The sequence below is a fragment of the Carcharhinus amblyrhynchos genome, chromosome 5 (genome assembly GCF_965287045.1).
Source record: "Carcharhinus amblyrhynchos chromosome 5, sCarAmb.v2.hapA, whole genome shotgun sequence".
NCBI classification, from domain to species: domain Eukaryota; kingdom Metazoa; phylum Chordata; class Chondrichthyes; order Carcharhiniformes; family Carcharhinidae; genus Carcharhinus; species Carcharhinus amblyrhynchos.
Genome location: NC_137328.1, coordinates 74,031,855 through 74,059,579, shown reverse-complemented (window position 1 = coordinate 74,059,579; position 27,725 = coordinate 74,031,855). Strand labels below are relative to the sequence as shown.

General features: G+C 39.4%; 1 protein-coding gene across 6 annotated transcripts in view; it reads left to right on the top strand.

Moving 5' to 3' along the window:
• mcc (MCC regulator of WNT signaling pathway) overlaps positions 1–27,725 on the top strand; it is a 192,106-nt gene that overhangs the window by 141,371 nt on the left and 23,010 nt on the right. For all 6 annotated transcript variants that reach the window (XM_080189013.1, XM_080189016.1, XM_080189015.1 and 3 more), the window contains 9 exons: positions 4,528–4,674; positions 4,990–5,079; positions 7,236–7,384; positions 8,948–9,088; positions 13,385–13,485; positions 15,693–15,876; positions 20,876–21,110; positions 22,732–22,938; positions 26,837–26,934. In XM_080189013.1, coding sequence (XP_080045139.1) covers positions 4,528–4,674; positions 4,990–5,079; positions 7,236–7,384; positions 8,948–9,088; positions 13,385–13,485; positions 15,693–15,876; positions 20,876–21,110; positions 22,732–22,938; positions 26,837–26,934 — 1,352 coding nt within the window. The remainder of the gene's footprint in view (positions 1–4,527; positions 4,675–4,989; positions 5,080–7,235; positions 7,385–8,947; positions 9,089–13,384; positions 13,486–15,692; positions 15,877–20,875; positions 21,111–22,731; positions 22,939–26,836; positions 26,935–27,725) is intronic.

Sequence of the window (27,725 nt, the reverse complement as noted above, 5' to 3'; positions counted from 1 at the left end):
AATTGGAGTTCAATAAAAAATCTGGAATTAAAAGTGCAGTGATGACCATGAAACCATTATCAATTGTTGCAAAAACCCATCTGGTTCACTAATGTCCTTTAGGGGAGGAAGTCTGTCATTCTGAACCTGGTCTGGCTTACATGTGACTCCAGACCCACAGCAATGCCTCTTAAATGCCCTCTGAAATGGAAGGCAATGGATGGGCAATACATGCTGACACACATATCCCATAAATGAATTTAAGACAAATTTATATTAATTTAGTTTATTATATTCAATTATAATTCATTTTATAATTTATTTAAGCTGCATTTCTTAAAGATCACCCATTTCTTTTATCTGAGACTGTTTGATACCAGCCTTTGTTCAGTATATATTCTTTAGTTTCAAATGACTGTTCAAGCCCATGGAAAACTGGTTTCCTGTTTCCTGTTTCTTCTAATCTGATAGCAAATTGATGTCTTCACTAGTTTCCACTCAAGAAATAAAAGCAGGAGTAGACCACTAGGACTTTCAAGTCTGCTCCGCCATTCAATACAATCATGGCTGATCTAAGCTGGCCTCAACTCCCTTTCTGTGCCATTTCCCCATAGCCTTCTATTGCTTGATTTATTAAGTATTGATCCACCACCACTCTAAATGCTTCTAATGATCCAGCCTCACTACCCTTTGGGGCAGAATGTTTCGCAGATTCATTACTCTCTGTGAAGAAATTTTTACGTACCTCAGTTTTACATGACCGACCCTTTATCTTGTAACTATGTCCCTTGTTCAAGACTCTCCCACTACAGAAAACATCTCTCAATCTACCCTGTCAAGCCCCCTCAGCATCTTTTAGGTTTGAATAAGGTCACCCCTTGCTCTTCTAAACTCCAAGGAATACAGACCCAGACTACTTTGTCTCTCTTGATAGGACCACCCTTTCATCCAAGGAAAGCGAATCTCCTTTGGACTGTCTCCAATGTTACTATATCCTGTTTTTCGATAAGGGGCCTCAACTGGAATACCACGATGTGTATTCTGTACAGTTGCAACAAAACCTCCCTATTTTTAAACTCCAACCCCTTTGCAATAAAGGGAAAATGCAAGTTTGCCGCCTTAACTACCTGTTGGACCTGCTTGCTAGCTTTTTGTGATTCATGCACTAGAACACCTAGATCCCTTTGTACTTCATTCACCTGCAGTCCTTTTCCATTTGGATAATCGACCTTTGAAAGTTTATTTATTAGTCAGAAATAGGCTTACATTAACACTGCAATGAGGTTGCTGTGAAATTTCCCTAGTTGCCACAATTCGGCACTTCAGGTCGATGCGCCTAACCAACATGCCTTTCGGACTGTGGGAGGAAACCGAAACACCCTGAGGAAACCTACACAGACAAGGAGAGAACGTGGAAACTCTGCACAGTGACTCAAGCCAGGAATCGAACACAGATCCCTGGAATTCTGAGGCAGCCTTGCTTGCCACTGTGCCACCCCAAAGTGCATGACATTGCACTTCCCCACATTAAAGTCTAATTGCCAGCTTTTCGCCCAGTCACCCAATCTATGTATATCTCTTTACATAATCTCAATATCCTCATCACAACATGCCCTTCCATCAATCTTCATTTGATCAGCAAATATGGAAACCTTGCATTTTGTTCCTTTCTCCAGGTCTATACTTGAAATAGTGGACAATTGCAGACCAAGAACTGATCCACAAGGCACTCCAATAGTTACATCTTTCCAATTTGGAAAAGATCCATTTATCCAACTGACTGTTTTCGATGTGACAGGCAGTTTTCGATGCATGCTAACACACTTCCTCCAAATTTGTGGTCTTTGACTTTATGCTCCAACCTCTTATGTAGCACCTTGTCAAATGCCTTTAGGAAATCTAAATGCACTACATCTACAGGTTCCCCTCTACCTGCTCCCTTTAACATCCTCAAGGTATTCGAGCAAATTTGTCAATAATGTTTTACCTTTCAAACCATGTTGAGCAGGTTTGATTATAATCAGCTTTCCTAAATGATTAGCTGTTTCCTCTTTGATTATTGATTTATGTCTTGCCAATAATAGACATTAAATTAACTGGCCTATAATTCCCTGCCTTCTGCCTTTCTCCCTTTTTGAACAAAGAAGTCTCATTGGCTGTTTTTTCAAGTTTCTGGTACCCTCCCAGAATTGAGCAAATTATGAAAAATTTCAACCAAAGGTCTATTGTCTCTGCAGCCCCTTCCATTAAAACTGTCCACATGTTAACTAGCATTGATTGCAGTTCTTTCTTCAGGTATTATCTTTCTCGCCTTTAAATCTGCCATCATTATCCCTCGTACCTCTGACTCCACTGCCCTTGCAAACTACCCCACCCCACCTCCAACCTCCCTTTCCTCTCAGAAGTCCTTCAATGGTTTTACCTCCCAAATCTATTCCCATCTTTCTTGAAACTTCATGTAGCATTCCCTCTAATTGTGTTTCTGGCCATGCCACAGTGCCTAAAGTACTCGCATCAAAGTCACGTGGCTGTGACTGTGATACTGAAGCAGTCCATGTTCAAATGCAACAGGTTTTGGACAATATCCAGGCTTGGGCTGACAAGTAACATTCATGCCCACACAAATGCAAATCAATGACCATCATCAATAAGAGACACACTAACCACTGCCCCTGACATTCAATGGTGTTACCATCACTGAATCCCCCACTGCCAACATGGTTACCATTGACAAAAATTCAACTGGATTTGCCACATAAAAGCAGTGGCCACAGGAACAAGTCAGAGGCTAGGAATCGGAGAGAGAGACTCACTTCCTGACTCCCCAAAGCCATGTCAGGAGTGCAATGGAATACTCCCCACTTGCTTGGATGGGTGCAGCTCCAACAACATTCAAAAAGCTTGACACCATCCAGGGCAAAGCAACCCACTTGATTGGCAACACATCCACAAAAATCCACTCTTTCTACTACCAATGCTCAGTAGCAGTGGTGTGTAAAATGTACAAGATGCACTGCAGAATTTCACCAAAGACCCTTAGACAGCACTTTCCAAACTCTCAACCACTACCATCTAGAAGGACAAGGGCAGCAGATACATGGGAACATCACCTGCAAGTTCCCCTGACTTGGGAATTTCTCATCATTCCTTCTCAATTGCTGGGTCAAAATCCTGGAATTTCCTTCCTAAGGGCATTGTGGGTCAACTCACAGCATGTGGATTGCAGCATTTCAAGAACATAGCTCACTGTCACCTTCTCAAGGGCAACTAGGGATGAGCAATAAATGCTGGCCAACCAGTGATGCCCCTATCCCATGAATGAATTTATAAAAAGTAAATCGTCGTTCCTGTCCCCTTGATCTTTTTTGCAGCCATTGACACAGTTAACCATGCCAAACTTTTTCAACAGCTCTGCATTGTTATCCAATTGTGTAGGATTGCATTCACTTTCTTATCTATTTAATTGTGCTGAAGAATCTTCTGCAATAGCTGCTCTTCCCACTTCCTCACCACTGCTTCCTTTGACTCCGTCACTGTTGGTGAAGCATCAGACTGCTTGTCTGACATCTAATACTGGATGAACACAAATTTCTTCCAGTTAAAGATGGGAAAGTCTGAAGCCATTCTCCTTGTTCCCTGCTGTAAGTTCTATTACTGATCTGCTCACTCTTTTGTGCTCTCTGCCACATGTCTGTCACTGAACCAGACTTCCAACCTTGTTACAATTTTTGACCCTGAGATGAGCTACTGATTACATACCGGATCATCATTTAAGATTCCCTATTTCTACCTTTGTGACATCAACCAATGCTGCCTCCCCTCAGTTAATCTGCTGCTAAAACCCTAATCTATGTCTTTATCACCTCTGTACTAAAGTACCTTAGTGCACTCCTGGCTGGCCTCCCGCACTCTATCCTTTCGAGGTCATCCAAAACTCTGCTGTCCCTACCCTTATTTGCATCAAATCCAATTTGACCTATCACCTTGCTGAGTGACATTGATTCCAAGTGTATGAACTCCTTGATTTTAAAATTCCCATTTGTTTTCAGATCTGTCTATTGCCCATCCACACACACACACACAAACCCCCCCCACCGGGTCTCAATCACCTTCAGCCTCGTAACTCTCTGAAATATCTATTTTCATGTAATTCTAGTGCCATGAGCATTCTCAATTTTAATCACTCCACTATTGGTAACTGATTCACAACCCAAAACTCTGGAACTTCCTAAAACTCTTTGGCGCTCTCTTGTTTCTCTTTTAAATTTGTGTTAAAACCAGCCTCTTTGATCAGACTTTTGACTATTTGTCCTCTATTAGTCTTGTACAGGTCAATGTCTATTCTTACTTTATAACATATCCTGTGAAGTACCTTGGACATTTATTGCATAAACTCAGCTTTAAATATTGTATTGTACCCTGCAAATCCAATACAAAATCATTGTGTTCTCCTGCAAGTCATAATAATTTAACAATAAAAAGAATATCCTTAGAATAATTTATTTCTGTTTTAAACAATGGTTGCAATAGTTTTTCTTTTTATTTCAGGTTCGGGAGCTGCAGACACGTTTACAAAGCATGCAGGCATCTGGCCCAGCTAGTCCAAGTCGTTTGACTGCAGCCAATCGACCAGTCAACCCCAGTACTGGTGAGCTCAGCACCAGCAGTGGCAGTAATGATATCCCTATTGCGAAGGTGAGTCTCTGTGGCCTCTGACCTTTTCACCTATATGCAACAGTCACTATCATTTTGCAGCTGTTGCATAGACTTAACAGTCAGCTGGGAAATCATACTGCTTTCTCTTGGGAGCATTTTAGGGTAGTCATGGGGAGCGTACATAGATTTGCACTGGAGGAGGAGGGAGATTTTTACTGCTATTTATTCAGAGGTTTTAAAGTAGATTTAAAGGGTATATATTAGCATTATTTGTAAATTAATCTTATAATGTGATACAGTTTTTGCATGATGTGCATCAATTACCAGTTGTAACAGTCAATTCCTGATTGGTAGGTGGCTGAACGAGTAAAACTGTCAAAGACAAGATCGGAATCTTCATCTTCAGATCGACCAGTCCTGGGCTCAGAGATCAGCAATATTGGAGTAAGTATTTAAAACATGATGGTGATGACAGTTCTCAAATGGTCTATAATTATCTGTCATGGTTTATGAATATCTGGTCATGTCCTAATTTAACCTTTAAGAACCATTCACAAGCAAACTTCTGATAAACCATACATTTCTTTCTGAATGCCAGGTTAGTTAAAACAATCAAAATCATCTTTCGATCCCAGGGATAGCATTATTTATATCAGTGTGGCTGCACCTTCCTTTTATAAGGGTACCCGATTCTACAAGGTAGCAGGAAAATGACTTTGCAGTATGGGTAGGAGGAGACAGGTCATTACTGCACTGAAGAAGTTAATTTAAAAAACAAATTATTTAAGGAAAATATTGGCCCGTAGTGGGAAAAAATCAGTTTGGAATCCGTTACTTTAGCACTGCAATACCTATAATATGTCCCTGGAACATCCACATGCAGTTCATGCTTGTGTTGAAACAACTAGGCTGGAGTGTTTTTACTGCACAGGATTACTGTGGCAGCCTGGACCTGCCCAGACTATTGTTTTGCCTTCAGCTCCCAAAACTGTATGTGGTTTGGTAGTAAGAAGAGTTGCCCAACTCCTCACAGTCCAGTTTATGCCCCAACTCATCTTCATCATCACCACCACTCCCAGGGCTATTCAAACTAGTTGATTAAACACAAATGTTACATAATTTTGTTACGATTAGAAAATGTTGGAAATACTCATTTAATCTGGCAGTACTGTGGAGTGAGAAATAGAGTTAACACTCGAGGTCTTTGAACATTCATCTGTTTCTTTCTCCACATGCTACTAGACTGCTGAATATTTCCAACATTTTGTTCTTAATTTCAGATCTCCAGCACCTGCAACAGTTTGCTCATATTTTATTGTTGTGAGCTGGGTGAAAACCAAAATAATATTGAGGTATTGCATACCTCATTTCTTCCCTTTTTTCCCCATTATTCCATCTCTCCTGAAGGTGCGTACTGTTATTTTGTAGGCACCTTTTGCAAGCGAGCGACTCCTTTGCAAATTTAAGAAGGGGGTTGGTCCACAAATATAAGTGCAATCTGATGCCCACATGCACACTTTCGGTGAGGGTGGCTGAATAGCAATTGGCAGAGAAAACAATGAATTTTCTTCTTTTGCTCCCACAAACCGCTTCCTTCAACTTCCTCCTTTGCACTGGGGCAGCAGGACCAATTATTGTACTGAGAAAACTGATTCAGCTTCCAGTTGAGGGCTATATTTGTGGTACACATTCAACTTCTAATGGTACGTTTATATTGGCTCTCAGCTTTGTTAAATCCTGCTTTTTGTTATATATTGAAAATAGTGAGCCCAGAATTTGTAAATGCTATACTGTAAATATGTTTGTGATCAGTTGGAAACACACAGGACACCATGTACTGTTACGTCACAGCTGGCTGCATTTTCTGATTCATGTCATCCGATCCACCCCTTTCATTGAGAATTCTCTTTTTAGAGATACTGTCCACTAAACAGCATCCCTTCCCATACCTTCCCCTCTTCACTCCTCTCTCCTTCCCGTCTTCATAACCTTTCTTGCTGCCTTGCCCATTTTGCTCCCTTGCCCACTTCCCTTCAACCATACCCTCCTTTCTCTTCTACCCATTATCCATTCTACCTCTTTTTCCTTCTGTCTTCCTATCTGTGCTCATCTTATCCATTTTCTCATCCATCCAGTTCCATCTTCTTGCCCCAGAAAATGTGAGTTGGTCTTGACTATTTTGTGAGGTGACAAAAAAGATCACTAACAAGTCGACAAATGAATGTTAGGATATTCTGTGTATAAGTTCAGTTTTTTTCCTGGCTTTTGGCAAAAGCAAGTACAGAACTATGTTGGCACAGACTTCGTGGACTGAAGGGCCTGTTCTGTTCTTCTTTGTTCAGAACTACCTTTTGGCTTTTCAGTGTGTCAGGAGAAAAAAGTGAAGATTTTTAAAAAATATCCTGCACTTTGTCTAATTCTTTCTGCCATACTATAATTATTATTGCTAGATAATCCATTACAATCCAGCAAATCCCTCAATGATGTTGCTGTTTAATTAGCCTGATGTCCTGGTAATGATTCATTTAGATTTTGTGCATCTGCATGTCATGGCACACTTCATAAAGATCATATAAACTTTATTTGTTATGCTTATACAGGTGTCCAGCAGTGTGGCAGAACATCTAGCGCATTCTTTGCAAGATTGCTCTAATATCCAAGAAATCTTTCAGACTTTGTACTCTCATGGTTCAGCTATCTCTGAAAACAAGATCCGTGAATTTGAAGTGGAAACTGAAAGGCTGAACAGGTGAAACACTCATAACTGTTTTAAGTGGACCAGGGAAGAAAATAGTTATTTTTAGTTAAACAGTGTCAATGGCATAAATTGATACAGCATGATCTTGCTGCAAATGACTGTGGTCCCCTGACCCCATGCATAACTTATTAAATGATCATGCTTGCTAATTAGCTAGGCATTCCTGAAACATGCTTCCCTTAAGGTCAAGGAGGAAAAGGAAATAATGCATGATATGTCCCTAGCATTGAGTTCAGTTTGTCATTAGCAACGGTTTAGAAATAGATAATCATTACTTGATTGACAAAGGGGTAAGATGAAAAAAAGGGGAAGGGCTGGAAGCTAAATGAAAATGTAGATTTCTTTCCAACAATGTTGAATAAAATTACGCACCCTGGATGTTGTAATAATAAACTTTCCTTGGCACAAAGACCATGAGGGAATACTGCATTTGCACAGTGCTCTTTGAAGCAACACCGCACAGATTTACATCAATTCCCATGGTCTGAGAGCAGGGTGGGTCACCACCTGCATGGCCTGCATAGGTTTATTGATTGATATCCTTGGAAAAAAAGCTGTTTGGGCTGTGCAGGTGGCAAATATGAGCTGTCTGCCCCGGAGGTTTCAATGTAACCTGCGTAGTGCCAACAATATTTATGTTTACGGACACCTGGCTAATGAACTTCAAAGTGTGAAGTGATGCATTTTGGGAAAACAACATGGAGATACCATGGAACCTAAGTGATTTCTTGAGCTATGTACAAGAATGGAGGGAACTGTGGATGTTACAAATATTAGAAGGTGGGAAAGTATGTTGATAAGCAGTTATGAAAGTGTATGGGATATTTAGCTTTGTAAGTAACAGTATTGGATACAAAGCAAGCCATGCTAAACATTTGCAAATCACTGACTAAACCTCAGCTGGAGAAATATGGACAATTCTGGGCCCCACGAATCAAGGTCTTCAAGGGTAGAGTGGAGGTTACCAGGAATGAAGGAATTCAGTTATATACCAAAGAAAGAAGCTCCAATTGTAAATTGAATTAAAGTAGAAGGGGCATGGAGATGTTCAAAATTGAGGGGTTTTGATAGAGCAAGTTGGAAGAAATTGTTCCCTCTAGTAAGTGGATCACTAATCAGAGATCACAGATTAAAATAAAAGAACTAGAAAGGACATGAGAATATTTTCCATGAGTTATCTGGAATGCACTACCGGAAGAGTGGCAGAATTAAATTCTGCTGGAACCTTTGAGAAGCAATTTGAAATGCATTTGAGGAAGTAATTTCCACGGTTTGGGGGAAAACGTATTATTTGGGACTAAGTTAAATTGCTATTCTAAAGAGCCGACACAGGCGTGATGGGCTGAATGGTTTTTTGTTGCAAGATTCTGATTCTAATGCTTCTCTGAAACATCTTGGTTATTTTACTACATAAAGGAACTTTATAAAATGCAAGCTGCAGTTTGGCATCGTAACCTCTGTTTCATTAATTGTTCTATAATTTTTTAAAATTCATTCTTGGGATGTTGGCGTTGCTGGCTAGGCCAGCATTTATTTTGTCTTTTTCTTCTGTAGTCGAATTGAACATCTAAAATCACAGAATGACCTTCTAACTATAACGCTGGAAGAGTGCAAAAGCAATGCTGAAAGAATGAGTATGCTGGTTGGTAAATATGAATCCAATAGCACAGCATTAAGACTTGCACTGCAATACAGGTAAATGCAACAAATACTGAAACCAACTTTACTAATGTGTTTAGCGCATTCATGTATTCAGTTTATTTTTACTTGTTCATATGAGATCTGGACAGAGTAGATTGAGAGGAAACTTCCCATTGGTGGAGAGTTTGAGAACAGAGAACACTGATGTTAACTTATTGGCAAAAGAACCAAAGTGACATGATGAAAAATGTTACGCAAGTGGTGAGGATCTGGAAGGAATTGCCTGAGAAATTGGTGACGGCAGGTTCAATTGTGACTTTTAAAAGGGAATTTGGATAATTATCTGAAGAGAAAAGATTTTCATGGTTACAGGGAAATGGTTTAGGGAGTGGGACGAAATGAGTTGCTCCTGCAGAGAGGCAGCACAGATACAATGGGCCAAATGGCTTCCTTTTATGCTATAACATGAACGATCAGAAGGAATGCAGACTACTTCATTTAATAGTATCACTGTCACTTTGTGAATAATATGTGACAAATCTGAAATGTCAGATTTTACGTTGTACAAATCTTTAAACTATGTATTGTTGATTTGATTAATCTGCATTAAGAAAAAGTGAATTCTCATCTCAAACCTAAGGACAGTTTCAGTTGTCAAACTCACTTGCTAGAAATGCTGATTTAATTCAAAAATACACAAATTTAACAATTGAAGAGAACCCATAGCTCTGTCGTGCTGTGTTAACTCAATGTTAAGACAATTTTGCAGCTCTTCTTTTGAGACTTTTCCTCCGAAGTTAATGCTCAAAGTTTTTATTAAGAGCTTCCAGCTCACTGTGGAGATTTTAGACTAATCTACAACGAACAATCTGCTCTGAAAACATTTTGACAGCTGTGACAATTTGCCCTATAGCGGCTCAGACAATTAACAAAACTCTAAATAAACAATGCACAACATTTTTTTAAAAAGTCAATTTGCCTTAATTCCCAATATTAATGAACGTTTGAAAAGATTTCAGGATCTGGAGTTGATGCTTTGCCAAAAACTTATCTATTCATCCTTGAACCATACCCTACCCTGTTTGTATACTGAAGTTTTTTTGTAATCCGTTAATTCCTTTTAGGAATGTATTGTTTACAAAAAGACTAATGGGATATAAACATTTTCTCTGCCCAACTGCAATGGTAGTGATAATTGTAACTCTCTTTGTAGCAAACTGATTAATTGAACAATTCCTATTATGTCCAGACATTACTGATCCTTTTCACAATCCACACTATACAAACTAATCAATAATTCAGCAGTTGAAATCCACTATAATTAGAACCATAATGTTTGCTAAATGCTTTCCTTTCTTCCTTGTGAATTAGCTGATTAGTTTTGGCAATTTGCTAGAAAATTATGCAAGTAGTTTATTTAATTTAGCTAACCACTGAAATTGTCTCTCTTGCTTCTTCTTTGATCTGCCATCTTTAATATTTAATATTATACATCTCCTGCTTGGGTTTGGTGTTGGCACACTTGCTCTGAATCAAAAAATTATTGGTCTAAATTCCAGTGCATTGCTTGTATACATAATCTAGGCTAAAAATTCAGTGTGGTGCTAAGAGAGTGCTATATTATCAAAGGTGGCATGTTGCAAAGCCCAGTATTCTCCCTCATATGGACATGGCCTTATTGGAAGAAGAGTAGTATGTAAATTTGTTCCTCAATCAAAACCAAGACAAGTTAGCTGGTTGTTTAATTTATTGTTGTTCATAGGACTTCCTATATGCAAATTGGTTGTTTTCTTAGACAAGAACAATGACAGTGTAATTTATTGGCTGGAGAGGACATTGTTGTATGATTTTAAATTCTTTCTTTACAATCCAATGTATCTACCCTTGTCACTAGTCAGAGGAACAAAGATTTCCGGGCAGGGAGCAGGGGTTATGGAAGTGAGTGACAGGAAGAAAGTTATAAAAAGTGAGGTCTAGAATGTACTTGAAAACAAGGATGAGAATTTAAAGTTGAAGGTTAAGGAACTAATGTAAACCTGAGGGTAAGGAACAATGGGTGACAGGACTAAGTGTGGGAAACCATTACAGCAGCTACTTTGGACAAGGTGAGGTTCAGAGGGTGAAATATGAAAGACAGGCCAATAAAGCTTTAGAATAGTGAAGTCTAGAGGTGACAAAATCATGTATCAGAGTGGACTGAACCAGGTGATGTTGCAAAAATGAACGTAGACAGTCTTAGGGAGGATTTAGGTTTGTAGGTTCAGCTCAGGGGCCAGTTTATGGGGAAACCAAAAATAATAACTACAGTCTTCCTAGTACTCTCACTAGAGGAAATTGTAACTAATAAACATGGTTGTTGGATAAGCAGTTTGACGTCACATAAACTGGAAGAGTTGAGAGAGGTTGTGCAGTGGGACTGTGATTGAAGTGAATGTTGTGAGCATATGTATGGAAGTTTACCTGTGTGCTTGGCTGATGTTAACAGTGGGCACTGCGAACTGGGTGTGGCTAAGGATATGATCCACGGCATCTCCAAAGGTAACAGTGTGGGAGCAGGATGAAACACTATTGTTGGATGTTCTGACAACAGTTTGATAAACAAAAGTGGAACCAAGTGAGTTGGACACGTGGAGGAGTTGTACTGGAGAAAGGTGATAGAACATAGAACATTACAGCACAGTACAGGCTCTTCGGCCCTCAATGTTGTGCCGAACTATGTCCAATCCCAAGATCAAGCTATCCCCTCCCTATAATTCAGGAGTGCTCCATTTGCCTATCCAATAACCGCTTGGAAATTCCTAAAGTGTCCGACTCCACTATCACAGCAGGCAGTCTATTCCACACCCCAACCACTCTGAGTGAAGAATCTACCTCGGACATCCCTCCTATATCTCCCACCATGAACCTTATAGTCATGCCCCCTAATAATAGCTACATCCACCTGAGGAAATAGTCTCTGCATGTCCACTCTATCAATCCCTCTCATCATCTTGTAAACCTCAATTAAGTTGCCTCTCATCCTCCTCTGCTCCAAAGAGAAAAGCCCCAGCTCCCTTAACCTTTCCTCATAAGACCTACCCTCCAAAACAGGTAGCATCCTGGTAAATCTCCTGTGTCCATTAAAGGCTTAAAAAAGTTGAGGAGGACAAGGAGGGAAATTTTAAATGGACCCAAGCTGGATGATGAGGTGTGAAACAAAACACAATCTTTTCCTTGTTCGTAGGTTTAGTCACATCGTTATGGGTCTCTGCCTCTAAACTATACATCCAGTGTCCAAGGTGACGCACTGTTTGCTCTCACTCCTTACACTGGGATTGGGCACTGTTTATCTTTATTAATATAATCAATCAACCAATCATTAACAGGAAAGTCCACCATGGTTAGTTACAGTAGTTATTATTTTTGATGTTAAGGCAGTTTCAGTGCTATAAGAATGTATGAAAATGACATAACCAGAAGCAGGACTAAGCAATTCAGACCTTTGAGCCTACTCCTCCATTTGACATGATCATGGCTGATCTTGTCTTGCCACATCTAACCTATTTCTATTCAAATGTTTATAGAGAACTTTTGCATTCCATTTTACATTCGTTGTCAGTGAGTTCTCTTACAGTCTTGGCCTTTTTGCATTTCCCCCATGAACTTGTGAACTTTGTATATTCAGTTTGTTTCTCACTTGTGTTTTTATTTATCGTGCCCCATTCTGCTGCTTCATCTTACTCATCATCACCTCATCAATAGCCCTCTGGCTTTGCTTTCCCCATCTTTCCCCCTTGTGAGAATATACCCCAAATGTACCTGAACAATCTCCTCTTTGTAGTAGTCCAATGTTCTATTTTGCTTCTACCTGCCAATTTTGCCAAACCCATTCTCGTCCCGTTGAAATTAGTCATCCTCCAATTGAATATTTTTACTCTTAAATTTCTCCTTGTTCTTTTCCCTAGCTAATCTATACATTATGATCTGTGGTCATTGACACTTCATCCAGTCGACCTACCTCATTCTCCAGAGCTTGATCCAACAATGTCTCCTTCCTCATGGCCATAATAAGCACACTGGTCATGAACATTCTTCAGAAACTTTTCTCTGTCCTTCACACTATTACTATTTCAGTCTTTGTATTGTATCTCAAGTTCCTAATTATCACTGCTCTATACTTTTTGCAGCTCTTTGCAATTTCCCTGCAGGTTTTCTCTGTGATGTCTTTCCCACTAGATTGTGGCTTATTAAATACACTCGTTAGTGTGATGGTAGAATTGCAGGTTGCAATTTAGTTACATAATTTGATGCTATAATGTTTAGTTGTAAAATATGATTGCTCACATTTATACTTAGTATTTGTATCCCCAGTGAACAATGCATAGAAGCCTATGAGTTACTGCTGGCTTTGGCTGAGAGTGAACAAGGACTCATTCTGGGCCAATTTAGGGCTGCAGGTGTTGGATCTGTTGGTGGGTAACAAAGTATTCATATGTGATTTGTTTCTATCAACCTATCATATATAATTTAATAAATTATGTATGCAGTACTGTATGCATTTCCAGGGCATGTTAACTTTCCTTGGCATGAATTTTAATCATGTACTCGAGATCAAAAATATATAGCGATATTAGAGTCACAGCCATATCTTCTAAACGATATGTCAAACAAATAATTCAAGATATTTTTCAGGCTTCCTAACACTAAGCTGCAATACAGTGTCAGTTGGTTCTAGTTCTATCTATCATGGTTTTTAACTTGTATCCCAACAGACTTTCAACACATTCATAAGAACATAAGAAATAGGAGCAGGAGTAGGCCATCTAGCCCTTCGAGCCTGCCCCGCCATTCAATAAGATCATGGCTGATCTGTCGTGGCTCAGTTCCACTTTCCCGCCTTCTCCCCATAACCCTTAATCCCCTCTCTTATCAAAAACCCATCAACCCGTGTCTTAAAAATATTTAGCGAGGCAGCCTCCACCACCTCAACGGGCAGAGAATTCCAGAGATTCACCACCCTTTGAGTGAAGAAGTTCCTCCTCAACTCCGTTCTAAACCGCCGCCCCTTTATCTTGAGGCTGTGCCCCCTAGTCCTCCTGTCTTTTTTGAGCGGGAAGAGTCTCTCCACCTCTATCCTATCCATCCCATTCATCATCTTATACGTCTCAATGAGATCTCCCCTCATTCTTCTAAACTCTAGCGAGTACAAGCCTAGTTTATTCAGCCTCTCCTCATAGCTCAACTCTGGTATCAGCCTAGTAAACCTCCTCTGCACTCCCTCCAAGGCCAAAATATCTTTGCGCAGGTGCGGCGCCCAAAACTGCACACAGTACTCCAGCTGCGGCCTCACCAATGCCCTATACAGCTGCAGCAAGACCTCCCTACTTTTATATTTTATATTCGATCCCCCTCGCTATGAAGCCCAGCATCCCATTCGCCTTCCTGACCACCTGCTGCACCTGCAAGCTGGGTTTTTGCGACTTATGCACAAGGACCCCGAGGTCCCTCTGCACCGTCGCCTGCTGCAGTTTTTCGCCCCGTAAGTAATAGTCCTTCCTACCATTATTCCTACCAAAGTGGACCACCTCACACTTGCCAACATTAAATTCCATTTGCCATTTCCTGGCCCATTTGCCCAGCCTATCTAGATCCTTCTGCAGACTCTCCACACCCTCCGCACAATTTGCCGTTCCCCCAATCTTGGTGTCATCAGCAAATTTCGACACCCTTGCCTGATATTTGGGGCAGTCATATAATACCTGCTTGCACCCAACAAGAATGAACTCCAATCTAGGCCACTGCTTAGATGTTACATCTCTGGTGGTAATAGTGGTGAAGCAGCAACCTCAGTGGTTAACACATACGCGTATCACATGCACCCAAAGTGTACAGCTGAAAAGCCAAGTCCCTATCTATCTTTAAATACAAATGTTTAAAACTCAACCTATTTACTTATAAGCCTGCTTCAGTGTGGCCTCTTATTACAAATGTATGCACTTAGCACTTTTTTTCCTTTGTATCTTTCAACTCTCCCAGACAAGTTGTCTCTATTAACCTCCCCAGTTTATTTAAATCATTTACACACACACAAACAAACACTTTTACAGAATAGCCGAATATTCCCCAAAAATATTTACAAATCATTCATCTTCACAATTGTGACTTGATGCTGCCAGTTGGTTTTCTTTCCATCAAGTCAAATTGATCTTTAAGGTATGGAGTGTCGGATTTTACCTGTATTTATGCAATCGAATGGTTAATTTTGCTGTTGGGCTTTGACCATTGTCACTTTAAAGCCAACCACTCTGTGAGTACAGTCTGGGTTGGCACTACAAACACCTTCCCGCTTTAACGTTGTAAATTCTTTTCTGTTAACGTGTGACCTGTCAAATAGCAGTGCATTATGTTGAAGATCTAAAATGTGGCATTATTTTCTTAGTAATTAAAAAGTAATGACATTGATTGTGGATGTGCAATTTAAATCTCAACTTTGGCATTCATAACTTACTTTCTGTATCATCGTTAAACCATCCAATTATTTTATAATTTGGGAAAACTATCATTTTCAGTTTATTACTAAATTATTGAAGTCAGAAAATGAGGTTTCCGTGATTCTGTACACAGTTGCTACTTTGTCTTTATTGTCTTTAATAAGGTAAAAATCATCTCTTCTGAACAGGTGATCAAAATGGCGAGGAAAACATAACAATGATGTTAAAAAGAGCACATGACTGCAGGAAAACTGCAGAGAATGCTGCAAAAGCACTACTAATGAAACTTGATGGCAGCTGTGGTGGAGCCTGCACTGTAACAGGATGTAATATACAGCCATGGGAAAGTCTGTCTTCTCACAGCCACACCAGGTGAGAAATGTAGATCAAATGTTGAATTGCCGAGGAGAGGAGAATTTGATTGTGGGTGAGGGTTAAATCCCCAAAAAGTGACCTCTGGTCAGGAACGCTGTATGATCCCACTTGCTTCATAGTTAACCTAGGTGGGTTGCAAGTAGGGAATCCCCATGAGCCTGTCCATTAAGTTGTGAAAATATTCAAAAGGATGTTCCAGCTCTAATGGCCAGTGCATAGTGTCAAACTTGCTAGGTTCAACCAAGCAAGAGCATAATGGGGGCTGCTTATTCTAATAAAATTGACAGGCTGAGAAGCCTTCAAATAATGAAACTAAATAATCATTCCTAGGTAAGAAACTGGCGTGCACTTCTCAGGCCTTCTGAGAATCTGCTCTTGCTGCTTGACAAATTTACTGATTTCCAGTTTCTTAAGTCAGTTCACCTCTCTTGAATTTCACTCCTTACTGTCAGTCTTCACTATAGCTTCAGAGCAGCTTACAAAGAGCATCTTGTACTTTGGCTGAGGAACAAGAGGAGAAAAATCAGCAGCAGTACCAGCTGTTTTCTTAGCCACGTGCTGCATTGCAAGTCAGAGGGAATTGTCACGGAGATCCAACATGAAAATGTGCAATATGTAGTGTCTATAGAGGATCACGCTTTCATGCCTTGTCATTGCTGACACGTGTAGCTTCTTGGAATACAACCTGCTTCCCAGTGGACCAGATGGGCATTCATTACCGGTGGCTAACACTGGAGCTCCCCATCCTGTTTGTCTGCCTCTGCCTTGTGCTCTTTTCAGCAAGAATCGAAAACAGTTGTAAGTGTGAGAAATGGATTGTGTGGGAAGGGCAACATTTGTGAAGGGTGACTGAGGCATGGGTTTGAAAAGCCATAAATATGAGGGTGAGTGTCAATATTGGCTGTTTGCCTGGATAATGTGTGGCAGAGCTCTGCGTATTGGTCTGAGGAATGTTGTGCACAAGAAAGCTGGGAAAATCCATGTGTGGGACTTGGAAGTATTATGGCACTTACTTTTTTCTACCCTCCTAAGACCTTTGAAAGTCTTGAGATACTGCCTCAAGGCCTTCACTCCTGCTACTCACTTCCTCACTTGTTTGGTTGGAGAGACTGGCCTCTTCCTCCGATCTGTGATAAACGTCATCATACTTCAACCCCTCAGATCCCACAGCTGGTGCCCCTAGTTAAGAGTTTGAGGCCAGGGTGGCTTGGGGTGGGGTGGGCACCATTCCCAGCCTTCTGTTTCCATTCAATTATTACTGAAGCCAAAGTTCAATTATTCTCAGCCCTCTCAGGATTCCTTTCAATACAAATTCATCATCTCACCCATCCTCTGATTGGAAGCCTGGAAGAGGGATGCTAATACAGTGTCTGAAGGGTCACAGCAAAGCCTGCTTCAATTACAAATGTGTTTCTAACCCCCATTGGGCCTTCTGACTGAGTGTAGACCTGATTTGATAAAATTCCACCCATAATTTCATTGTTACACTGCAGCCATATTGTTTTGCAGGGGAATTCTTATTTGTTCAAATTTGTCACTCCCAATGAAATCATAAAGATATTCTCACTCCCTGTATTAAAATAGAGCCAATGAATGCAACCACGAATGCCACCAATCAAAATATTAAAACTTTTAAGTTTTTTCATTGATTGTTGATGCCCTCCATTCCATTTCCTATCCCCAAAGTTAAACTGGTTGTCATAAATACTGCAACTATTAGAATTCCTTGAGGGAGAAAACAAAGCTTCACCATTAAGTTAGCTACTAAAAGTTAATGTGTTGAAGGTGTTTTCTTGCACAATTCAGCTTCTTTCTCACGGTTGTAGTTTGAATTCTTCTTAACTGAATAAAGAACAGTACAGCACAGAAACAGACCCTTTGGGACTCCAAGCCTGCATTGATCATGTTTACCTATCTAACCGACCACTTACATCCCTCTATTCCCCATTTGTTCATATGCCTATCAAGATAAGTCTTAAATGTGATTAACATATCTGCCTCAATCACCTCACTTGGCAGTTCATTCCAGGCCCCCACCACCCTCTGTGTAAAAAAAAAAGCTTCCCCTGCACATCACTGCTGAACCTTTCCCCCTTGTCTTGAACTTGTGCCCCCTTATAATTGTCATTTCTGCCCTGGGAAAACGTTTCCAACTGTTCACCCTGTCTATACCCCTCATAATTTATAAACTTCTATTAGGTCGCCTCCTCAGCCTCTGTCTTTCGCGGGAGAACAATCCCAATTTATTCAATTTTCTTCGTAGCTAATACCCTCCATACCAGGTAACATCTGGTAAACCTTTTCTGCACTCATGCCATATACTTTCTTGATCATCTTTTCCACCTGTGCAGCCACTTTTAAGGATCTGTGGACCTGTACTCCCGGATCTTAGTGTGTCTATGCTCCTGATTGTTCTACCGTTTATTTTATAGCCTCCTCCTGAATTGGTTCTACCACCTTGCATTTGTCTGGATTAAATTCCATCTGCTGTATCGCTGCCCAATTTTCCAGTCTATCTATATCCTGCTGTATTCTCTGACAAGCTTCAACACCATCCATAACTCCGCCTATCTTCGTATCATGCACAAATTTGCTAATCAGACCAGCTACTTTTTCTTCCAAGTCATTTATATATGTTACAAATAGCAGAGGTCCCAGCACTGATCCCTGCAGAACACCACTAGTTACAGACCTCCATTCAGAAAAATACACTTCCACCGCTACCCTCTATCTTCTATGGCAAAGCCAGTTCTGAATCCATCTACCCTGTGAGATTTAATCTTTTGCGCCAGACTTCCATGAGGAACTTGTTGAATGCCTTACTAAAGTCCATGTAGACAACATCCACAGTCTTCCCTATCAAACATTTTTGTCACTTCCTCAAAGCTTCTGTTGACCCATTCCATACATAGGAAGGACATACATCCAAAGGCGTTAGTTATCAGACACTTTCTATGGACACAATTGCTGGAGTACACTGTGACAATCTACATCCCATGATCATGCCCCAGATATTGCTGTAGTAATATTGGTGAAGCTATCAGTGTGACCTTTATTAGGGGTAAATCAGATAGCAATCTCCATTTTTTTGATTCCTGTAGAGACCAATAACTTTATTGAAAAAAAATTGAATTTGTGGTGACTGATTGGAAGGATCAAAGGAAAAAAATTCAAGTTTTTAAGATTTTTACTATAACAAACTAAACACAATCTTGTCTAAGCAACTATTTAACAGGCAATTTATGCTCTAAATTACAGAAAAGGTCCCCTATTTAACTTTTAAAACAACCAAAATTCCTTAAGGTCATGTTGATCAGTCAAAATGTCCTGATACTCTTTTCTAGCCAGTTCACAAATCATTTTAACTTCTTTTCTCTTGCCAAAAACTTTGCTCAATTATTGCATCATAAGCACATACTTTTGTCATTCTGAAGTTGTAATTTATGGCCCAAAACTCAAATTTGGAGTTCCACAATATCATTGTTTGTTATAGCAAGGTTAATTTGTTTTAAAACATTGTCTTCCTTTATTTCTCTTTGACACCTGTGGCTTAGTTCCTGCCTGCAGGCCTGATGCAGATAACCTTAATTCATTTCCAGATGTTTGTAACTCTGTCATTCTGATGCTCCAGTGTTTATTTTTAATCTCAGGAGTCTGAGTTTTGACCCTTTGGATGCATCCTTGGTTGAAACAGTAATTTTCATAGTAGGAGTATAGATAGCCTGCTCACATGGAGTTGATACTAAGCATGTCTCTGATCTGCTGCTTGAGGATGCAATATTCTGAGACGAGTAGGAGTTCAAACTAGTCTCTTCTACTTAAAACAAGCCAACACTTTTAAGTGAGAGGCATATTTTTGATTTATTATTGTCACATGTATTGGGATACAGTGAAAAATATTGTTTCTTGTCTGCCTTACTGACAAAACGTGGCGTTCACCGAGTATATAGGGGAGAAGAAAAGGATTGGGTGCAGAATACAGTGTTACAGTCATAGCTGGGGTGCAGAGAAAGAACAGCTTAGTATATGGTAGGCCCATTCAAAAGTCTGATAGCAGCAGGGAAGAAGCTGCGGAAACCATGACTTGTGTTCTCACTGCATGATTACAGCATGAAACTGCTGCTTTACCTGTTGCTCAAATTTTTAAGATATTATGACCTCGCAGCTAAGTTGAGATAGACTGAGTACTTTTCAGATCCCAATCAAAACATTGCTCGCTGTGTATCATGCATATATACATGAATGGATTGAAGGTCATCACTTTTGGACCTGAATGATTTGGATGCTGCCATAAAATGAAAAATACTTCTGTCTACCACACATGTGCTAAATGAAATTCAATGCTGGGGTGATGCCAGGTATGCAAGTCTTATGTTCCAATGATTGATGGTGGATCATGTGAAATAGCATGCCCCTTTGGCTGTTCATAATAGGCAGAGTATTGCCCATAGTCAGCCAACCTATGCTTGCAAAACTCAGAACGTAATATCTAGCATTAAATGTAATTCCATGATTTGGTGGCACTTGCTGAACAATCACAAATGTGCTAATAATTACATTAACAGCTAATTTAATGTTATCATTTGGGGTCACAATATAACTCTGTGACGCCTGCTAGAAGCTACATATATTCACATGCAGGGACCTTTCCTCTACAGGCCATAGGAATATGTTCAGTCATTGTCTCTTTTCTGAATAAACAAAAACATGGGGAACTGGTGCATTCATCATGGCAACATCTCAGACCAATCAGTCAAGTTGTGAACCAATCAGCACCCCTTTTTTCATGCAGCATAAAAAGTTGTTCCCTTTGAAATTAGGTGTTTTTGTGCCTGCCTTAATGAATATAAGACATTAAGCTTCAAAAGCGTGTCTCTTGTTTTTGTCAGTTACATTGACATATTTGATAGTAGTCTGGAGTAAGTTTTTAACCAGTATTTTGTTAAATGTTACATTTAAAATGTCTCCTTAATGCACATTATAATTATCCCTTCAGTACTACAAGCTCAACTGCTAGCAGCTGTGACACAGAGTTTACAAAAGAAGATGAGCAGAGATTAAAGGATTATGTTCAGCAGCTTAAGAATGACAGAGCAGCAGTCAAGCTAACTATGTTAGAGCTGGAAAGTATTCATATTGACCCACTTAGTTATGATGTTAAACCTCGGGGAGATAGTCAACGACTTGATTTGGAGAATGCAGTTCTAATGCAGGAACTCATGGCTATGAAGGTGAGTGACGAATTACTGACTTTTAGCATTGTAACAAATTATTTTATAAAATCTACTGAAAAAGGTAGCTGCATTTAAAAGGTATTGTCCAAAGGTAATTCAGTTAGCTAATATGAAACAAAAATAGGTGTTAAGTACTTAGCAGATCAGACAGCATTTATTAGAACTGTGTTGTAATGGTTTGAGTTAGAATCATGTTTGAAACTTGATAATATTTTATGGCTTTATCTTAAATATTACAATCCATATTTGTTTTCTTAATACCTTAGAGCAAAATTAGTTTTGGAACAAGGGAAAACATTTGATTTCAATGAAATGGTGGGGTTCATAGTTGTTGTATGACACCAATAAACAATGGATACTTTGATTAAATAGGGATATAAAGAAAAACTGAAAATGCCCAGCGTTCATAAAGTTCTGCAGAATCTTCAAAGAAAAACGATAGATTAATGTTTTGGGTGTAGCTGGTTTGTCATAACTGGAAACTAGACGATTTATAGGACCTAATAAAATGAAGAAGGGCGAACAAGTAAATATCAATCTGGAATGCTGACTGCTATCACAAAGAAACAAATCTACACAGCTTTAATAGCCAGTGAATAGTTCATTTAAAAGGAGTACGTGAAATATTATCTAATTTAGAGGCTGAAAAAGTGCCAGTAATACAAAAAGGATTAAAACAGCTATAAGATATAAATTGCATTTGTCATAAATCATTCAGTGTTTCCAATGCAATCATTATTTTGAAATGCAGTGACATACATATGCAAACCTTGATATCCATTCTGTAAACAGCAAGATCTAAGAACAACAATGATCAGTTTTTTGGTTAAAATTGAAGTGAGTGAGATAAGAATGTTGAACTGGAGAATTTCTGCTGATTTAAGTACTTCAGTCGTTCATGTAGTAATGGTTTAATGGAAGGCAATTAAATGGCAAATGATAAGCCAAAGAGAGCCTAGGAACATGCTTTTGTACAGACTAGAGATACAGGCAATGTTGTCAACCAATCTGAATTTGACCAATTCAAACTGGGATATAGTATGCTTGGAAGAAAATCTCCATTTGCACAGGTTTTGAATTTTGCTGCATTTAGACACCGAGTAAAATGAAACCAATCTTTTATCACCTCTGCTTCAACTAAAGTAGTGCTTTGCTCCCCCACTCAAGCTCCCTCGCCCCATACTGTATTTGTTAGCAAACTTTTTCGATCCCCTTCCCATGTTACTTTTGAGCAAAGCCATGTGAAAGTCACTGGTCTGTTTGAATAAAAGCAGTAAGTGCTGGAAATGGTTTGACAGCATCTGTGAAAAGAGATAGTTAATGTTTCGGGTCCAGTATGATTTTTCTTCAGAAATATTTACCACAATGCTGTGGTTGAGGCTTGATCCCATGTGAAATGCCATTAAATGCCATTCTGTGGATCAGTTGCTTAAATTGCCATTCTTCTGCATGTGGAGCCAAGGTATTAAAGAGCTCAAAGGCTCATTTACTAGTGGCTGTAATATACACTAGACAAACCTGATATATTTATGTGTACCCAAAACTTGAATATTTTTGACATATATTTGACACAAGCCATTACATCTTTTTATGATTGGAAACATATTTCTGTTTGAAGGAGGAAATGGCAGAACTCAAAGCTCAGCTTTATTTAATGGAAAAGGAGAAGAAAGCACTTGAATTGAAGCTGAGTACTCGAGAAGCCCAGGAACAGGCTTACTTAGTACATATTGAACACCTGAAATCAGAAGTAGAAGAACAAAAGGAGCAACGCATGCAATCTCTCAGTTCAACCAGCAGCGGAGGAAAGGATAAGCCAGTTAAAGTAAATATCACGATTAGTCTAGTTGATAAGTACTTTATAAGAATCCTGATAATGTAACATTGCAGTTTAGAAATTATTTTTTCTGCTATATATAGCTGGGAAGGAGCTGCTGAATTTCAAACTACTGATATCAGCTACAATATTTTCCTCTAATTTGCCTCTCCTCATCTCTGAATCATTCATTCTGTTTTCTACTGGCACTTTTTGTCTTTTTCTGACTCTATTTTCAATCTATCTCACTTGCATAAACTACAGAAGAAAACATCAAGAGAAACATCAAGATTACAAACAATTGTTATGGTAATATATTCCTACTATATTTTACTACAAGGTCTTAGCAGTTATATGTACTCCTCGAACCAAGATTATTCCTTCAAGATCAACGACTTGTTTTGCATCCCGATGCTCTCTACATTGTCAGGATCTTTTTCCTTTGTGTGCTTTTGAAAATGATTCTCAATTTATCACAAATTCTTTCCCATAAATCTCTCCAATTCCTTTCATTTATCAACTCAATTTCAGCTTTAAACCACGTGGAAGTCATTGGACTGGATTTATGCTCCCCCTGCATCTCCCTCTGGTGTGCACCCAGCCACATGCGCTCCCCTCTGGTGCATGCTCAGCCGTGTGCCCTACCCTCTGGTGCGTGCCCAGCCATGTGCCCTCCCTCTGGCGGGTGCTTGGAAAAAAAGACCAATTTATTCCCACTCTCTTTCCTCTCTCAGTATGCCAATGTGTTATCCCTATCCCATTTGCTTTATTTTTGCTCACTTAACCTCTAATGGGACTCCATCAAAAGCCTTCTGAAAATACAAATACACTACACCCATGGTTTTCCCGTATTAATTCTACTAGTTACAACCACCAAAAAATGCTAGTAGACTTGTTCAGCATGATTTGCCTTTCATAAACCTGGCTTGGCCCAATCTTAATTTTTTTCCAAATGTTCTGTTGTTATGTCTTTTATGATGGACTGTAGTATCTTCCCCAATACTGATCTCAGGCTAACTGGGCAATTTTCAACGAAACATGGTATATCGATCGAGTGTGACCTAAGGAAGGACTGATTTGATTTTGGTGAAAGCCAAGCCCGGAATTTTTTTTTACAGGACCCATTAACGTCGGGAGATAGACAGCTTGACTTTTTAAGAATGTTGTTTCATTTAGAAGTTTGTTTGTGTTTTAAAATATTGCCGATTGTTTCAGTGCTGTGGTGCAGTTGTATCACAGCTGTTAAAATGTGAGAAGCTTTTTCAGAGCAGATATAGATTAGCCTGAGCCCCCATCCATGAGGTGGAAGCTCTTAAATGATTTCTATGTTTAGCTTTGTAGCTACAGAACATCAACCAGGCTAGAAAACCTGAAAGTAAGAGATATGTAATTGTAATAATGTTGAGTTAAAACAGCATAATTTGTTTGAGTTATGCATTCAGAGTGCCCTCTTCATTTGTTGTTAGAACATAAGAACATAAGAAATAGGAGCAGGAGTAGGCCATCTAGCCCTTCGAGCCTGTCCTGCCATTCAGTAAGATCATGGCTGATCTGTCGTGGCTCAGTTCCACATTCCTGCCCTCTCCCCATAACCTTTAATCCCCTCTCTTATCAAAAACCCATCAACCCGCGTCTTAAAAATATTTAGCGAGGTAGCCTCCACCACTTCAACGGGCAGAGAATTCCAGAGATTCACCACCCTTTGAGTGAAGAAGTTCTTCCTCAACTCCGTTCTAAACCGCTCCCCCCTTTATCTTGAGGCTGTGCCCCCTAGTCCTACTGTCCTTTCTGAATGGGAAGAGCCTCTCCACCTCTATCCTATCCATCCCATTCATCATCTTATACGTCTCAATGAGATCTCCCCTCATTCTTCTAAACTCTAACGAGTACAAGCCTAGTTTATTCAGCTTCTCCTCATAGCTCAACCCCCTCAACTCTGGCATCAGCCTAGTAAACCTCCTCTGCACTCCCTCCAAGGCCAAAATATCCTTGCGTAAGTACGGCGCCCAAAACTGCACACAGTACTCCAGCTGCGACCTCACTAATGCCCTATACAGCCGCAGCAAGACCTCCCTACTTTTATATTCAATCCCCCTCAGTATGAAGGCCAGCATCCCATTTGCCTTCCTGACCACCTGCTGCACCTGCAGGCTGGGTTTTTGCGACTCATGCACAAGGACCCCGAGGTCCCTCTGCACCGTCGCCTGCTGCAGTTTTTCGCCCCGTAAGTAATAATCCTTCCTACCATTATTCCTACCAAAGTGGACCACCTCGCACTTGCCAACATTAAATTCCATTTGCCAGTTCCTGGCCCATTCACCCAACATGGCTGGTGCTGATCCATAGGTTATGTGTTGGAGCCTCAACCATTCACCATATGATGGGATTGAATGTTACATACCTAAATTTGCCAATGACACAAAGATAAGTGGCATTGTAAGCAGTATAGATGAAAGCATACCATTACATGGAGAAATTACTTGAGTAAATAAAACTGTGGGCCATGGATTTGGTCAACCACTTTGGACCTAATGAGGATAGAACGGAGTATTTTGTATATTGTCAAACGCTAGGAACAGTAGAAGTCTGAAAAAGCTTATAGGTCCAGATAATGGATCATTAAAATGCCACAAATAGGAACAAAATGTTTTCATATTTTTATGCTGGCTCCCTTTCTCCATCTTGCTTCCTGACTAGCTACTTCCTTAAAATCCACAATAATCAACCTTTCGTTCATCCTTCTTAACATCTCCTTTGGCTCATCATTTAATTATGCCTGATTATGTCAGTGTGAAGTATCCCAGGGTTTTTTTTGCATTAATGGCAGAATATGAATGAAAGTAATTGATAATTTAGAAGAGGAGCACAAAGGTCAAGCAGTGGCAAATTAGATTGCAAAATACCTCTGAAGAGGAATACCATATACACTTGTGTGTAAGGTAAAAATGTTCCTTGCTCCCAAAGGGAAGACTTAACGTGATCTGTGGTTTAATAAACGTATAGCATGGTAGCTTATTAATATATGTATTTCTATGCACATCAAGGTCATGGATATTAATCCTGTGAAACTAAACTCTTCCATTTTATGGAGCCACTATCAGCATCAAATCAGGTTTAAAACTGAGCATTTCATTTGAACTATTTCATATATAGTTAAGTTAAAGTGAAGATGTAATTTTTGCAGGTACTAGCTTATTAAAAATGGTGCATTGTCTAAAGAATTTAAAGTATCTTGTCATTATGCCAACAACTCCCAAGGTCCTTTGACAGCACCTTCCAAATCTGTAATCTCTACCACCCAGAAGGAAAAGGGTAACTGATGTATGGGAACACCACTATCTGCAAGTTATGCTCACAATCAAACACTACCGTGATGTGGGACTGTATTGCTGTTCCTTTATTATTTCTGGGTCAGAATCCTGGAACAAACTCCCTAATGACACTGTGGGTATTCCTTTATCGCATGGACTGTAGTGGTCCACGAAGGCAGCTCATACTCACCTGTTTAAGAGCAATTAGAGATGGACAATAAATGCTGGCCTAGCCAGCGGCAGCACACATCACATGACTGAATAAAGAAGAAATGTCTCAAAATTGCAATGAACATGGTGCAGCAAAACTTATTTGATAGCAAGTAAAACATTTAAATTTTTTAAGCAGCTGGTGACGCAGTATGCAGAACAGCAACTCTTTGTTGCTTTATGAAATTTCATGTAGAATGGTTGTGAACCTCAAAATAAAAGCAAAATATTGCAGATGCTGAAAATCAGAAATAAAATCTAAAATAAAAGAGTTGTAAATCTTATTGATTCATTCAAAACAACCTTAATTGAACATGGTGCAATTGATGTAACAATTTCGCTCCAAAGGGTGGATTTGTGATTGTCCTTGTTTGCTTTTCCATCAGGAATGCGGTGATGGAGTAACACATCCTGCAGCACTAACTGAACTCAGAACATACAATGATAGTGAAATTGCAGCTGAGCTAACCAATGCATTGAGGCGGTGAGTGGAGTTTTCATGTGATGAATCCATGATTTCAGAAAAATTGAATCATGTATACTGTTAACAGCAGGGAACTATATTACAATTTAGTTTTTTTTTCCCCTTGTCATAAGTTAATTCTATCAATGTAGAATGAATTTGTCACCATTATTCTCAAAAAAGAATATCATGTGTGCACACAAGCATTTTTACACAATATACTAGAAAATTGGTAGCATTTAATTGTTAAAAATGCATTTTATCAAGGTTGAATTATTAGAAATAAATCAAAACAAAACACTGACTAGAAACAATATTTTAAATTTTATTGTTTCCATCAACTTTTTTTTTCACAGAGAAGAAGTCACTGCAACATTTTTGCTCCTTCATGTGAGCTAATTTTCTCCAACAAAATTCTTCTGGAATTTATTCCACTTGCTTGGAATGCATTAGAGCTCCATTTATATCAACTTGTTTGATTTGACAAAAAAGGAAAGCATCAAGTTGTGCAGCCAAACAAGCACAGTGTATAGGTGTACAAACCTGTGTGCCCTTAATTAGTTGAATTCAGATGCAGTGCATTTGGATTTTTTTGTATGTTAGTTATGTTTTAGGGTAAACATTGATATTTTTCTAAAGTTTGGGCAATAAAATGTATGCTTTTACCTCATGCAGTGAAAAGTTTATTTCTTAAGCCTAATAATATAATTTATTCTGCATGTTATTCCATAATCACATATGCAAATTATGTTTATTAGAAAGACTTGCGTAGTAACTTAATTGCTCAGAGAATACTGGCAGAAAATGGTCAG